Source organism: Mandrillus leucophaeus, unplaced genomic scaffold, assembly GCF_000951045.1.
Source record: "Mandrillus leucophaeus isolate KB7577 unplaced genomic scaffold, Mleu.le_1.0 Scaffold265, whole genome shotgun sequence".
Lineage (NCBI taxonomy): Eukaryota > Metazoa > Chordata > Mammalia > Primates > Cercopithecidae > Mandrillus > Mandrillus leucophaeus.
The window spans coordinates 1,400,527-1,414,967 of NW_012102754.1; the positions used below are offsets into that span (position 1 = coordinate 1,400,527).

Sequence of the window (14,441 nt, forward strand, 5' to 3'; positions counted from 1 at the left end):
ATCCTTTGACTTTTTTTTTTTTTTTTTTTTGAGACAAGGTCTTGCCTTGTCACCCAGGCTGGAGTGCAGGGATACCATCATAGCCCACTGCATCCTTGATCTCCTGGGCTCAAGTGATCCTCCACCTCAGCCTCCGAGTAGCTAAGGCTACAGGTTCATGCCACCACGCCTGGCTAATTTTTTATTTTTCTGTAGAGACGGTCTTGCTATGTTGCCCAAGCTGGTCTCAAACTCCTGGCCTCAGATTATCCTCCTGCCTTGGCCTCTCACAGTGCTGGGGTTACAGGTCTTAGCTACTTCACCTGGCCTGACCATTTGAAAACATTGGGTTATCTGTTTTCTTACTGTTGAGTTGAGTTCCTTATGTATTTTGGATATTCACCCCTTATAGATACGTGGTTTACAAATATTTTTTCCCATTCCGTAAGTTGTCTCTTCACTCTGTTGTTTCCTTGACTGTGCAGAAGCTTTTTATGTTGATGTAATCCTATTTGTCTGTTTTTGCTTTTGTTGCTTGTGTTTTTGGATTCGATCTAAAAAAATTATTGCCCAGACCAATGTCATGGAGGTTTACCCCTTTATTTCTCTCTAGTTGTTTTGCAGTTTCAGGTCTTACGTTTTCTAACATTTTAATGGCTACTATCCTGTTTGTATGAACTATATATAGTTTGGTAAAATTTCAGTAAGACTCAAAAATAAGCAATATACTATTTAGGGATACGTGTATATGTGTTAAAACTATTTTAAGAAATCCAAGAAAATGATAAATACATGATAGTGGTTACCTCTGGAAGTTAGGTAGGCAGATGGGATGGGGAGTTTATGCAACCAATTGGGAATGTCTTAGTTCTTAACTTGAGTAGTGGGTTTAAGGGTTTTCTTTGTAATGCAAAATGTATACCTATGTTCTTTTGTATATGTTACATAGATTCTATTATATTAGATTTCTTTTTTTTTTTGGGGGGAACAGAGTCTTGCTCTGTTGGCCTGGCTGGAGTGCGGTGGCATGATCTCGGCTCACTGCAACCTCCGCCTCCCAGGCTCAAGCAATTCTACTGCCTCAACCTCCCAAGTAGCTGGGATTACAGGCATGTGCCACCATGCCCGGCTAATTTTTGTATTTTTAATTGAGATGGGGTTTCACCATGTTGGCCAGGCTGGTCTCGAACCCCTGACCTCAAGTAATCTGCCTGCCTTGGCCTCCCAAAGTGCTGGGATTACAGGCGTGAGCCACTGCACCTGGCCTATATTAGATATTTTTGACACATACCACTTGAGCATAGTAGACCAATTTCTACTGTGGGCTAATTGTTTATACATAGTTGCTTTTCAGTTTCAAGGTCATCTTATATTTTTTTTGCTATTTGTTACCACATATAAAATAATATATACGTATTATTTTGTTTCCTAGGGGCAAGAACTCTGTTGCAGTGTTCTTGCAGTCAGTAACATGGGTGCTCTGCCTAGCATGACAGTGATTGTTTCATTGTCATGGAGTACCTTTTCTGTCCAGAGCATTCAGCCAGGGACTGGGAAGCTCATTCATCCAGGGAACTGAGGCCTCAGAGAGCTCACAGCCGAGCTACTAAGGCCTTCCTCTCAAACAGCAATGGGAGTCATCCTGCAAAGGAGGCACTAGCATGGTGCATGGGAGCACAGATAAGGGGGTTGGAATAAGAAGTATCTAGGAGGAACTCAAAACAGGGGTGAAATTTGAAGACAGGCCTTGAGAGCGAAACTGCTGTCTTGACAAAGTTTGTACTCAGGGTAGCTAAGGCTTGATTGACCTTCCTTTGAGATGACTGTTTTCCCTGGTTAGGTGCCATTCTAACTCACTTCTGATATGGCGAGCGAGTAATTGTGGCGTATTAATGGACATAGTTATATATCAGTTGTATTATTCTCACTTTTGCAAGTGCTTATATTAACATTGACTTTATTCCAACATTAAATCTTGTTGATAGTGATTTGTATATTTAAAAATGATTCTTTGGGAGGCCGAGGCAGGTGGATCACCTGAGGTCGGGAGTCTGAGACCAGCGTGACCAACTTGGAGAAACCCCGTCTCTACTAAAAATACAAAATTAGCCAGGTGTGGTGGCTTATGCCTCTAATCCCAGCTACTCGGGAGGCTGAGGCGGGAGAATTGCTTGAACCTGGAAGGCAGAGGTTTGGGCGAGCTGAGATTGCACCATTGCTCTCCCCCTGGGCAACAAGAGCAAAACGCTGTCTCTCTCTCTCTCTCTCTCACACACACACACACAGATTATAGTTTATAATTTATGTATATTATTTAATATACTTTCATAACTATAATAGTATTTATAATATGTGTAGAGTATTTAATACTGTCTGAGTTATTAAGAACAATAGATACAGTTTTGGGCAAAATGTAAACTACCTATATTTTATTTCAGAGTTACTTTGAAACTATTAAAAATTTTATTTTTTTCAGAGTCATATTAAATCTATAGACTCAGGAGAAACGAACGTAGATGGAGCCATAGGTGAGTAGACCATGGAACATTTTTATGTCTTTGTTTGAGGTACTTTGATACTGTGATTTAGAACATGTAAGTAAACACCTATAATAATTAACTGTATTTCTAGGACTGACAGCATCAGAAGAATTTATCAAGATCACGTTGTCAGCTTTTGAAGCAATAATACAGTATCCTGTTTTACTGAAAGACTATCGCTGCACGGTCAGTTCTGACAGCTTTTGAAAAACGCTCCTTTTAAATTTACTTGGTAATTCTGTATATAAAGAGACCTTGTTTACAGTGCTTGGCTCATGTGTGTTCCTCACATGAAATAACCCTTCAGAACCTCCCTACCTTGGCAGGATGAACATAGGAAATCCCTTCCCTTTGTTGACTTTCTTGGCATTTTTCTTTATTATTCTCTTTCCTTCTTGGTCCACAGCTATCCCTCAGCTTACTTTCTTCTTGCCTGAGTATTTGTTTTAACTGGTAGTACAAACCTTCAGAGCAAGGTTTCTCAACCTTGGCACTAAAGGCATTTTGGGAGGGACAATTCTTTGTTATGTTGCTGTCCTGTGCATTCTGGGATGTTTAGCAGAGACCCTGGCCTCTACTCAGGAGATGCTGGTAGCCCCACTCCATCTCCCTTCAGTTATGACAACAAAAATTGTCTCTACACATTGACAAATGTCCTCTGGGTGGCAAAATTGCTCCCATTTGAGAAACTGTGCCTTTGAAGGATCCTTAGGTGAGCTGCATGTTGACTTTAGGAGGAGGAAATCCTCCCTCCTTTTCTTTCTGCAGAAAGGCCCCCAGAAGAGGAGCCAGTGAAGAAGACAACTAGCTTATGGCACAAGGAGCAGTATCAGGTTTTGCCCGGCAGTGCCTTTCCCTAGAAGCTGCTGTGGAACATTCACATGGTTCCATCCTTCCCTCCTTAACTTTCCCATCTCCTACCCCTGCCCCTTTCACTGAAGCACTGGTGATTTGGTATAGGGAGGATGTGTTTCTTACACCCCAACTCATGCCTGTTTCCAGTGTTCTGTCCCATTTAGCATTTGACCCAAGCAATAGTGACTGCTTTTAGATAACAAATTATGTGGGCATCCGAAGCATAACCCAGCAAAGAGTTTGATGTGAAAATATTTTTCACATTTCCAACAACTAACCCTGTAGGCAACATTTTAGATAGTACTCAATCATGAGTTGTGAATTGCCTGTAATGACGGTGAATAAAAGTAATGTTAGAAATCAAAACTGTACTTAAAAAAGATAAAGAAAAAGTTAATTTTGACACCTTCATGGTCACATAGATACCATTGTAGAACTGAATTCTTCAGTTTGTTTCCTCACATATTTCTCTACCCTCTGCCCGCACCCTTCAAACACAGTTAACTTGTTGTGTGTGTGTGTGTGTGCATTAAATCCTTCACTTAAATACTGTAGTCTGTGGCTTCTAACATCTTGGAATTAGCTCAGTTTCACTTTGGGTTTTTATTATAGACAGATTTAGAAATTTGAATTTATAAAACATGGTTTAGAATGTCATTGTTTCATTTTGCTAATTGCTTCTGTTTCTTTGTTCTTTGATTGTTGTAATTATTCTTATTTCCTTTTTCTTTGGGTCTATTTTGTATTCTTTTTCTAACTTTTTGGGGTAAATATTTAGCTTGTTAATTTTTCATATTTCTTTTCTAATTTATGCATTTCAGATTATGTTTAATTACTGCTTTAGCATCATCCCACAAGTTTTGGTATATATAATTTTAGTCTTTTAGTTAAAATATTTTATATTCTTCTTCATTGACTCATGGATTATTAATATATATGTATTTAAATGTCATATGGATACATTATATTTATCTTTGTATACTGATTTCTAGTTTAACTGCTTTGAAGTTAGAGAATGTAGTCTGGGTGACTTTAATATGTTGAAATTCATCAAGTCTTGGTTTATAGCCCATTATGAGGTTATTTTTTATAGATACTCTGTATGTTTGAAAAAAATACATATTTTGCAGCTGTTCTGTGCAGTATTCAATATATGATCATCAAGTAAGTTTATTAGTTATTCAGATCTTATCCTTGGCTGGGCGTGGTGGCTTATGCCTATAATCCCAGTATTTTGGGAGGCTGAGGCGGGCAGATCACTTGAGGTCAGGAGGTCAAGACCATCCTGGCCAACATGGTGAAACCACATCTCTACTAAAAATACAAAAATTAGCTGGGCATGGTGGTGCATGCCTGTAGTCCCTGCTACTCGGGAGACTGAGGCAGAAGAATCGCTTGAACCTGGGAGGCGGAGGTTGCAGTGAGCCGAGATTGCGCCACTGCACTCCAGGCTGGTGACAAAGCGAGACTCTGTCTCAAAAAAAAAAAAAACAAACAAAAAAACAACTTACTAATTTTGGCCTGCTTTTTCTATAAATTACTGAAAGAGATGTGTATAAATCTCCTATAACTATTATGAATTTGTTTCTTCTGGTAGTTCTGACAATTTTTGTTTTATGTATGTTGAGGCCATGTTATTAGGTGTATGCAAATTTCAACTTATGTCGTCTTATGAAGTCAGCCTTGTATGGTTGTGAAGTGGCCCTCTTTATATGTAGGAATGTTTTTTGCCTTACTCTTTGTCCCATTCTAACATAATCATGCAAACTTTCTTTTCATTAATATTTGCCTTCTATATATTTTTTCATTCTTTTCCTTCAAACATCTATTTTTATGTTTTAGAGCTATGTAATATAAACATCATATAATATTTTAAAATTAATTTGTCCAGGCCAGGCGTGGTGACTCATGCCTGTAATCCCAGCACTTTGGGAGGCCGAGGCAGGCAGATCACATGAGGTTGGGAGTTCAAGACCAGCCTGGCCAATGTAGTGAAACCCCATCTCTACTAAAAATGCGAAAATTGACTGGATGTGGTGGCATGTACCTGTAATCCCAGCTAGTCTGCAGACTGAGGCAGGAGGATCGCTTGAATCTGGGAGGCGGAGGTTGCAGTGAGCTGAGATCACACCACTGCACTCCAGCCTGGGCGACAGAGCGAGACTGGGTCTCAAAATAAATAAATAAATATTTAAAAAATTAAAAAATTAATTTGGCCAATTTTTTACTTCTAACTACAGAATGTACTCCATTTACACACTGTAATTGTTGGTCTGTTTGGATTCATTCTACTATATTCTTTCAAACTTTGTCATACATTATTTTCTTCTTACCTACTTCTACTCTCTTGTTTTATTGACATTTTATTTTTCATTTTTTTTTTCCCTATATAAGGTTGGTATTGATATATTCTCCTCCTATTCTTTTACTGGTTACTCTAAAATTTACATTATACATATTAATGTATTAAAAGCTAAACTTAAAAATAAACTTTCTTTTCTATTAGTAATATACAGACCTTAGCCTACTTAACTCCACTTAGTCCCCTCATGATATATATATTATTGTTGTCTGGGATTTTCAAGTCTGTCTTGTTTTGTTTCTCTCTTTTAAATATCCACCAGACTTTATCATCACTACTTTAATATAGTTAATGTTCATTTACCTTTATTCACATATTTACTACTTTTTTATGCTTCTTTTCTTCTTAGTTTTCACTCTTGTCTTCACTTATTTCTGACTGAAGTACATCCTTTATAGTTTCCTTTAGCTTACGTATGCTGGTGGCAAACTATCTGATAAAGTCATTCTTCCTTGAGTGATATTTTGCTGAGTATTAAATTTCAGCTTGGTAGTTGTTTTTGGTATTATTTTTCAGCACTGCACAGATATTATTTCATTATCTTACGTTCTGAATTGTTGCTATTGATAGGTTGGTGATTAATCTCAAGTTTTTCCTCGGAAGGAAATCTCTCTTTTTGTTCCTTCGGCCCTTCTAAAACGTTTTGCGGGGAGGTGGTGTAGATTTGGTTTTCTGTAGATTCACTATGATGTAACAAAATATAAATTTCTTTTTTTACTTATTCTTTTGAGGATTCTCTGTGCTTCTTGAATCTGTGGATTTCCTTTTTCATCAGTCTGGAAGACTTTCTGCCATTATCTCTGCTTATTCTCTCTCTCGTTCTATCTCCTTCAGCAATTCAGATCACATACTCATTAAACTTTCTCACTGTACTTTCTAACTCTTACTTTTTGTGTATTCCAGCTTTTTCTTTTTTAGAGTTAATATTCTGAATAATTTTATTTCTTTTTTTTCCCTGTCTTCTACTGTGCCCCTTCTGCTGCCACATATAGCAGTTGAGTTTCTAATTTTGGTTATTTTTCATTTGTAGAAGTCTATCATTGCTAGAAATTCTGCTTGTCTTTTTTTTTTTTCCCAAATCTGTATTGCTTTTTATAATGTCCTGTTCCCTGTATTTTCTAGTGTGTGACTTATTTATTCATGTTTGTTATTCAGTCTTTCGTATCAGAAGACAATGAAAGTCATCTTTTGTCTGTGGTGTCTGTTACATCTTGTTCATGCCCAAATCTTCCTGTTTTCTTGGAGACCTGAGTATTGTTTATCCTTGTTGGTCATTGTTCCTGAAATCCATTAGAGGGCATTCCCTGAAGTCAAGTATGGATGTTCCTTCCTCCATAACATGTTTCCTTCTGCCAGGCACCTAAGGGATCTGCCAGTTAGGACAGTACCTCAGATCAGCATCATTTGTACCCAGTGTGCAAATGCCTGACAATGTAGGTCTGAGATCGTAACTTCTCAGGGCAGCCTCCTCAATTTTCAGGAGTGTGAATGTGTGTGAGGGGTTGGTGAATGAATCTAGTTTTTCCTTACTTTGAGAGTATAATTTCCTCTTTGCAGGTGTCCGTTTCTGTGTAAGGTGACTCATAAAACTCTGTATGCTAGGAGGATCTGAGTGCAGGGGTCCCACTGATACCTGTGTTTATGTTGTTGCTAAATGCCTCCTGGGCAGTCAGCTCCATGCTCTCATGGTCTCAACTCTCTGCCTCAGGTTTTCATTCAGAAACTAGTCTGAAAGCTCCCCCTGTTTTCAGAGCTTAGAGTTTAGGGTCTTTATATTTTATCTGGCAGTTTTCATTGTTTTCTGTAAGAATGTTAATCCACGTAACAGTACCCACCATAACTAGGAACCTGTTTGTCATGGTCATTGTCATAGCAATGAATTCCAAGTCATCAGATAAGATATGACTTGCTGAGATGTTGCTTATTAATTCTTTTGCCTAATGAGCAGTAACTTTATGGCTAATTTGTTAAGATCCAGTATTTATAAATATCTATTTTGCATTTAAATAGAAATTAGTTTATTTTCTAATCATGAAATGCAAGCATACTAATTATTGTAACTACAGCATCTATTATGATAGAGGTATTATTGCAACTTACTGGCTTCATAAAAATATTTTTTAATGCTATAACTCATGAGAAATTTTCTAATTACCTCTTTTTGAGCATGACTAGAATACATGAAGATGAAGATCCAACACCCCAGGGAACATACTGCTGTTTGAAATGTTAGCACACATGATGTTCAAGGCTGCTGATCAATACTATATTGTATGGAAGTGGCTAAATGCATTTGATTCTTGCTGAGCACAAGCAGTTAATTCAGATTTTTCCCAGAGTTTCAGACCATTTAGCTCCTTAGAGTTGAAATCATCAATCTGGCCTATAGGACAGTGAGAAAGCCACATGATTTGTTTTGTACAGAGAATTTGTTCCCTACTCATGGTGGTTTTGGAAAATATTATTAATAGCAAAGGGAAAATAAAGATGACTTCTTTATTAGAAAGTTCTGGCTGCAATATACATAATTTGATTAAAATATATTTCTTTTTAACTTTAGAAAGTAAGCTAAGCCTTAATACTTTTTAATGAAAAACCTATCCTTTTGTAAATTTTTCAGAGAAAGGCTGGAGGCTAATAAATAATGAATAATCTAGCTTTAAACCAGTTATTTGAGTTAATACTTAGTGTTGGTGGTGATGTAGAGCACATGGAACCCAGAAACACTATACTCAGTGAGAGTGTACGTTGGTACAACTACTCTGAAAAACTGTTGGGCAGTAGCTACTAAAGCTGAACATATGCATATACTGTGACTCAGCAATTTTACTTCTAAATATATATTCAATAGAAATGAACTAAGAATGCTCATAGCTCCAAACTGGAAACCATCCGAATTCCCATCAATAGTCTGTGGATGAGTACATTATGGTATAGTCAAATGATGGAATGCTCTTCCACAGAGAAAACAAATGACCTTCAGTTACACTTAACGACATGGATAAATCTTACAAATTTAATGTTGTGCTAAAGTTAACAAATACAAAATACCATGATTCCACTTGCAAAAAAATTAAGAATAGACAAAACTATTCCAAGTCATGATAGTGGTGACCCTTGGGTGGTGACTGGTAGGTGACAAAGGGGTCTTCATAATATCCTGTTCCTTCATCTAGGTGCTACTTACATGAGTATGTTCATGTTGTGAAAATTATCTGAATTGTATACTTAGGATAAGTACATCTTTATGTATATATCTTATTTGTGAATTAAAAATTTACATAAATATGAAAAAAGGTTTAGAACTTGGTAAAGGTAAGCCTATATACAGGTTGATTATCCCTTATCTGAAACACTTGGGACCAGAAGTGCTTTAGATTTTGGATGTTTTGGGGATTTTCAAATATTTGCATTTTTGGAATATTTGCATTATCCTTATTGGTTGAACATCCCTAATCTGAAAATCTGAAATACTCTAATGAGCATTGCCTCTGAGTGTCATGTTGGTGCTCAAAAAGTTTCAAGCTGGGCATGGTGGTGAGCTCCTGTAGTCGCAGCTACTTGGGAGGCTGAGGTGGGAGAATAACTTGAGCCTAGGAGTTCAAGGCCAGCTTGGGCAATGTAGCCATAACCCCATTTCTAAAAAAGACAAAAAAAAGTTTCAAATTTTAGAGCATTTCAGTTTTTAGATTTTTGGATTAGGAATGCTCAACTTGTATATACAGTCATGCCTTGCTTAAAGATGGAGATGCAGTCTGAAAAATGCCTTATTTGGTGATTTTTTTTTTTTGTTGTGCAAACATCATAGAATGTACTTACACCAACCTCAGTGGTGTAGCCCATTACACACCTAGACTACAAACCTGTACAGCATGTTACTGCACTGAATATTGTAGGTGATTGTAACAAATGGTAAGTATACCAGGAAAAGGTGTGGTGAAAATACCGTATAAAGATAAATGTTACACCTTTATAGGATGCTTACTGTGAATGGAGCTTGCAGGACTGGAGTTGCTTTGGGTGAGTCATTAGTGAGTGGTGAGTGAATCTGAAGGCCTAGGACATTACTATACACTACTGCAGACATTATCAACACTGTTCACTTAAGCTACACTAAATTTATTAAAAAATATTTTTTGGTCGGGCACAGAGGCTCACACCTTCACTTGTAATCTTAGCACTTTGGGAGACTGAGGCAGGCGAACCACTTGAGGCCAGGAGTTCAAAGACCAACCTGGGCAACATAGTGAGACTATATACCTACAAAAAATTTAAAAAACAATTAACTGGGCATAGTGGTGCATGCCTGTAGAAAAAAAATGTATTTTTCTTTCTTTAGTATCAAATTCTCTGTATCTTACTATCACATTTTTACTTTATAAACTTCTAAAAACTTTTTGACTCTTTTGTAATAACACTGATTTTAAAACACACATTGTTCTGTTGTACAAAAATATTTGATAAGTTTTTTCTATTTTTGAAATTTTTAATTAAAATTTTTTTCCTTTCTAAACTTTTTTATTAAAAATGAAGACAAAAACACACACTATTAGTCTAGGATTACACAAGATCAGGATCGTCAAGACGTTGTCAGTAAGCAATAGGAATTTTTCAGCTCCATTATAATCTTATGGCACCGTCATCATACATGTGCTCTGTTGCTGACCAAAGCGTCATTATGCCATGCATGACTGTGTATATATATATTTAAAGTTAACTGATGTGAATAAGCATCTCTACCTATCTTTTATTGGTGTGGATTCATATTCTGTATTAGTTTTCTATTGCTGCTGTAGCAAATCACCACAAATTTACTGGTTTAAAACAACACAAATTTGTTATCTTACAGTTCTGGAGAGTCAGAAGCTTGAAATGAATTTTAGGGCTACAATGAAGGTGTCAGCATGGCTGTGTTCCTTCCAGAGACTCTAAGGGAAGGGTCTGCTTCCTTGACTTTTCCAGCTTCTCGAGGCCACCTGGATTCTTAGGCTTGTGGCCCCTTCTTCCATCTTCAAAGCCATCAGAGCAGCATCTTCAAATCTCTCTCTAACCTCTGCGTTTATTGTTACATCTTCTCTGACTCTGACCATCCTGTCACCCTTTAAGGACCCTTATTGTTATATTGGACCCGCCTGAATAATCCAAGATACTGTCTCCTCTCAGAGTCCTTAACCTCATCTGCAAGTTCCCTTTTGCTATGTAAATAACAAATTTGAAGGTTCTGGAAATCAGGACATGGCCGTCTTTGGCGAGGCCTCATTCAGTCTACCACAGATTCCTATTTTTATCAATGACTTCATTACTATATTATTTTGGTCCTGATATTTTCCAGATTTGGCTAGTGCAAGCCCTTTCAAGTTGGCTTCTTTCAAGTGTCTTTGTGACATACCCTATTCTTTTTTGAATGCTGCCTTATTTTATGTTACAACAAAATATTTTTTCCTCAGTTTGTTACTACTCTTCCCTGGCTATGAAGTTAGTCATTTCTCTGAGGAGTCCTGGTTTTCTTTACTGGGAAATGGCATTAGAGACCAAGATGGGGCACTAAGTGTGCTCTTCTCTTCTGGGACATCTTAGCTTCTAGCCCTTCCAAGAAGCAGTTAGGAAATATATGCATGTATATGCATTGTGATGGTCTGAATGTGTCCTCAAACTTCATATATTGAAACTTAATCCCCAATGTCATAGTATTAAGAGGTGGGGCCTTCAGAAGATGATTAGATCATGAGGGTTCCCTTCTCATGAATGGAATTTGTGTCCTTTTAAAGAACTTGAGGGAGTTGTTTTGGCCTTTGTACTACTTCTGCCATGTGAAGACACAGCTAAAGGATGCCCTCTTGGAAGCAGCCCTCACCAGACATTGAACCTGCTGGCACCATGATCTTGGACTTCCCAGCCTGCTAAACTGTGAGAAACACATTTCTATTATTAAATTAGCCAGTCTAAGGCATTTGTTATAGCAGCCTGAGTAGACTAACACATATGCATATGAACACACATACATACCATATAGTCACAGATGGTTTGGCCCTCCATATTCACAGGTTCCACATCCTTGGATTCAACCAACAGCAGATAAAACATATTTGAAAAAAAATGAAAAGTGATAATACAACAATAAAAAATAATACATATTTAAAAAATAGAGTATAACAACTATTAGCTGGTACTTACATTGCATTAGATATTATAAGTCACCTAGAGATGATTGAAGGTATATGGGAGGTTGTGTGTAGTTTATATGCAAATACTAATGCCATTTTATATAAAGGACTTAAGGATTCCTGGATTTTGGTATAGGGAAAGGGATCCTGGAACCAATCTGTCTCAGATACTGAGGCCCAACTATACTCAGCATTCCTTGTGTGAACCTAAACTTCTCATCCCCCAAATCAGATTGTCTGCCCTATCTCCTCCTCCTTTTCTCTCTAAGCCCTGTTCAAAAGTAATTTCTGTGAGACTCCCCTCTACCCACCCAACAGAGTATGTCCCTCCCTGCTCTGGGGTCCATAGCTTTCTATACCTCCCTCCATAACAGCCCCTACGATGCCCCTACTCAATTACGTGTTGACACATTGTTCTCTCCCTGGAGCCAGTGCCCTGTGGATACTGAGGGACAGCTGTATGTACTTACATACATGTGCCTATATGTACACACATATATATTTGAAATCATGAGTTCACAATGCTATCTTTGTATCCAGTCTCCTACACAGTTCTTTCTTGCCTTTGCCCGTTCTATATTTGTGTGTTCCTTTGTAGAAGTTTTGGCTTCAGCAGCATCAGCACATTTTCTTGTTTGCTTAATCCTGTAATACATTTAAAATTGTTATGGAATTGCTTCACTGAAACCAATACCAAAACAAACCAAATGAGGTCACGATTTGTTTGCTGAATTCCTTGCCTTCCCAACCTCTTCTCATCTCCAAGCAATACTGGGAGTATATAGTCAATACTGTGTTCATAAGGTACTTGGATTAGCTCCCTTCCCCACTTTTGGTGTGGTTATAATATTCTTTTGAAGTACGGTTGATTTGTCTCTGTTCGCTTTCAATTTTAGGTTTTCTTTTTCTCCTTCCTCTTTTGTTGCTTTTAATTTTAAAATAAGTAGAACATGGATGTGCTTCCAAAAAAGTCAAAACTATGGAAAAAGATATATTCAGAGCAGTGCCACTCCCTTCCCTGAAATATATATCCCTTCTACTCCGTTGCCATTCCATCATACTCTCCTTACCCTTGTAGATAAACAACTTCATTGTTTTCTGATTTGTCCTTTTAATATTTCTTTCTGTAAAGAGAGTATATGTTTTCTTATTTTTCCTTCTTATACCATAAGTAACATACTATATACGTTCTTTTGCATTTTGCCTTTTCCTTTAATAATGAGTGTTAGAAATTACTCCATATCAGTTCTTAGAGATTTTTCTCACTCTTTATTAAAACAAGTTTAGTATTCCACCAATGTTTGGCCCACTAGGTAGTTGCTTAATATTTGTAATTATAAGCAATAAATAATCTTGTTCATATTTAGTTTCCTATTGTTGTAGGAATATCTTCGGGGTAAATTGTGATTTACCAGTTTAATCACTAGAAGGGTGATTTTGGGATCAAAGAGTAAATGCACTTGTGCTTTTGTTAGATACTGCCAGAATCCCTTATGTCAGCTTTTACCATTTTTCTGTCTCACCAGAAATGTATGAGAATGCCTGTTTCGACACAGTCTTCCCAATAGTGTGTTACCAACCTAACATAACCGTGGGAATTCCTTAACATTTTTATAGCTATTTCATATTGGAAAGAAGATTGATTGATTGATTGATTGATTGATTTTTTATGGTCTGAGTTTTTATTTCAGTAACAATATTTTATTTTATTTATTTATTTATTCATTTTTTTGGGGGGCGGAGTTTCGCTCTTGTTGCCCAGGCTGGAGTACAGTGGCATGATCTTGGCTCACTGCAACCTCCGTCTCACGGGTTCAAGTGATTCTCCTGCCTCAGCCTCCTGAGTAGCTGGGATTAGAGGCATGCGCCACCATGCCCAGCTAATTGTGTCTTTTTAGTAGAAATGGGGTTTCTCCATGTTGGTCAGACTGGTCTTGAACTCCCAATCTTAGGTGATCCACCTGCCTCGGCCTACCAAAATGCTGGGATTACAGGCGTGAGCCACTGTACCTGGCCTCAATAGCAATAATTTTAAAATAACAAATACAATTTAAGAAATACCAACAAGGTACTATGAAATTTATACTTGTTAATAATAATGTAAATATATCAATTGACAATTTTTATTGTATATATTTGAGGTCTATAACATGATGTTTTGATATACATATACATAGTAATGGGAGTACTACAGTCAAGCAAATTAACACACTTTTTATCTTACATAGTTACATTTCCTTTTGTGTGTTTTATAAGATTGCCAGTAATCAATCCTCTTAGCAAATTTCCAGTATATAATACAATAGTCCTCATGCTGTACAAATGTAAGTTAAACATGCTTCAGAGAAATTGTGCTCACACACAGTATTTTTCTTATAATTTTTCTGTTATTTTAGGAACAATAATTTTGCATATTGAATGAATAAAATATCTGTATACATAAAGACATCATTTTCTTTTTTTTTTTTGGTTAAATTTATTTATTTATTTATTTATTTATTTTTATTATACTTTAAGTTCTACCGTACATGTGCATAACGT

General features: G+C 37.0%; 1 protein-coding gene across 2 annotated transcripts in view; it reads left to right on the forward strand.

Moving 5' to 3' along the window:
* Positions 1-14,441, forward strand: part of ULK4 (unc-51 like kinase 4) — a 780,596-nt gene that overhangs the window by 283,717 nt on the left and 482,438 nt on the right. For both annotated transcript variants that reach the window (XM_011984288.1, XM_011984289.1), the window contains 2 exons: positions 2,456-2,507; positions 2,611-2,705. In XM_011984288.1, coding sequence (XP_011839678.1) covers positions 2,456-2,507; positions 2,611-2,705 — 147 coding nt within the window. The remainder of the gene's footprint in view (positions 1-2,455; positions 2,508-2,610; positions 2,706-14,441) is intronic.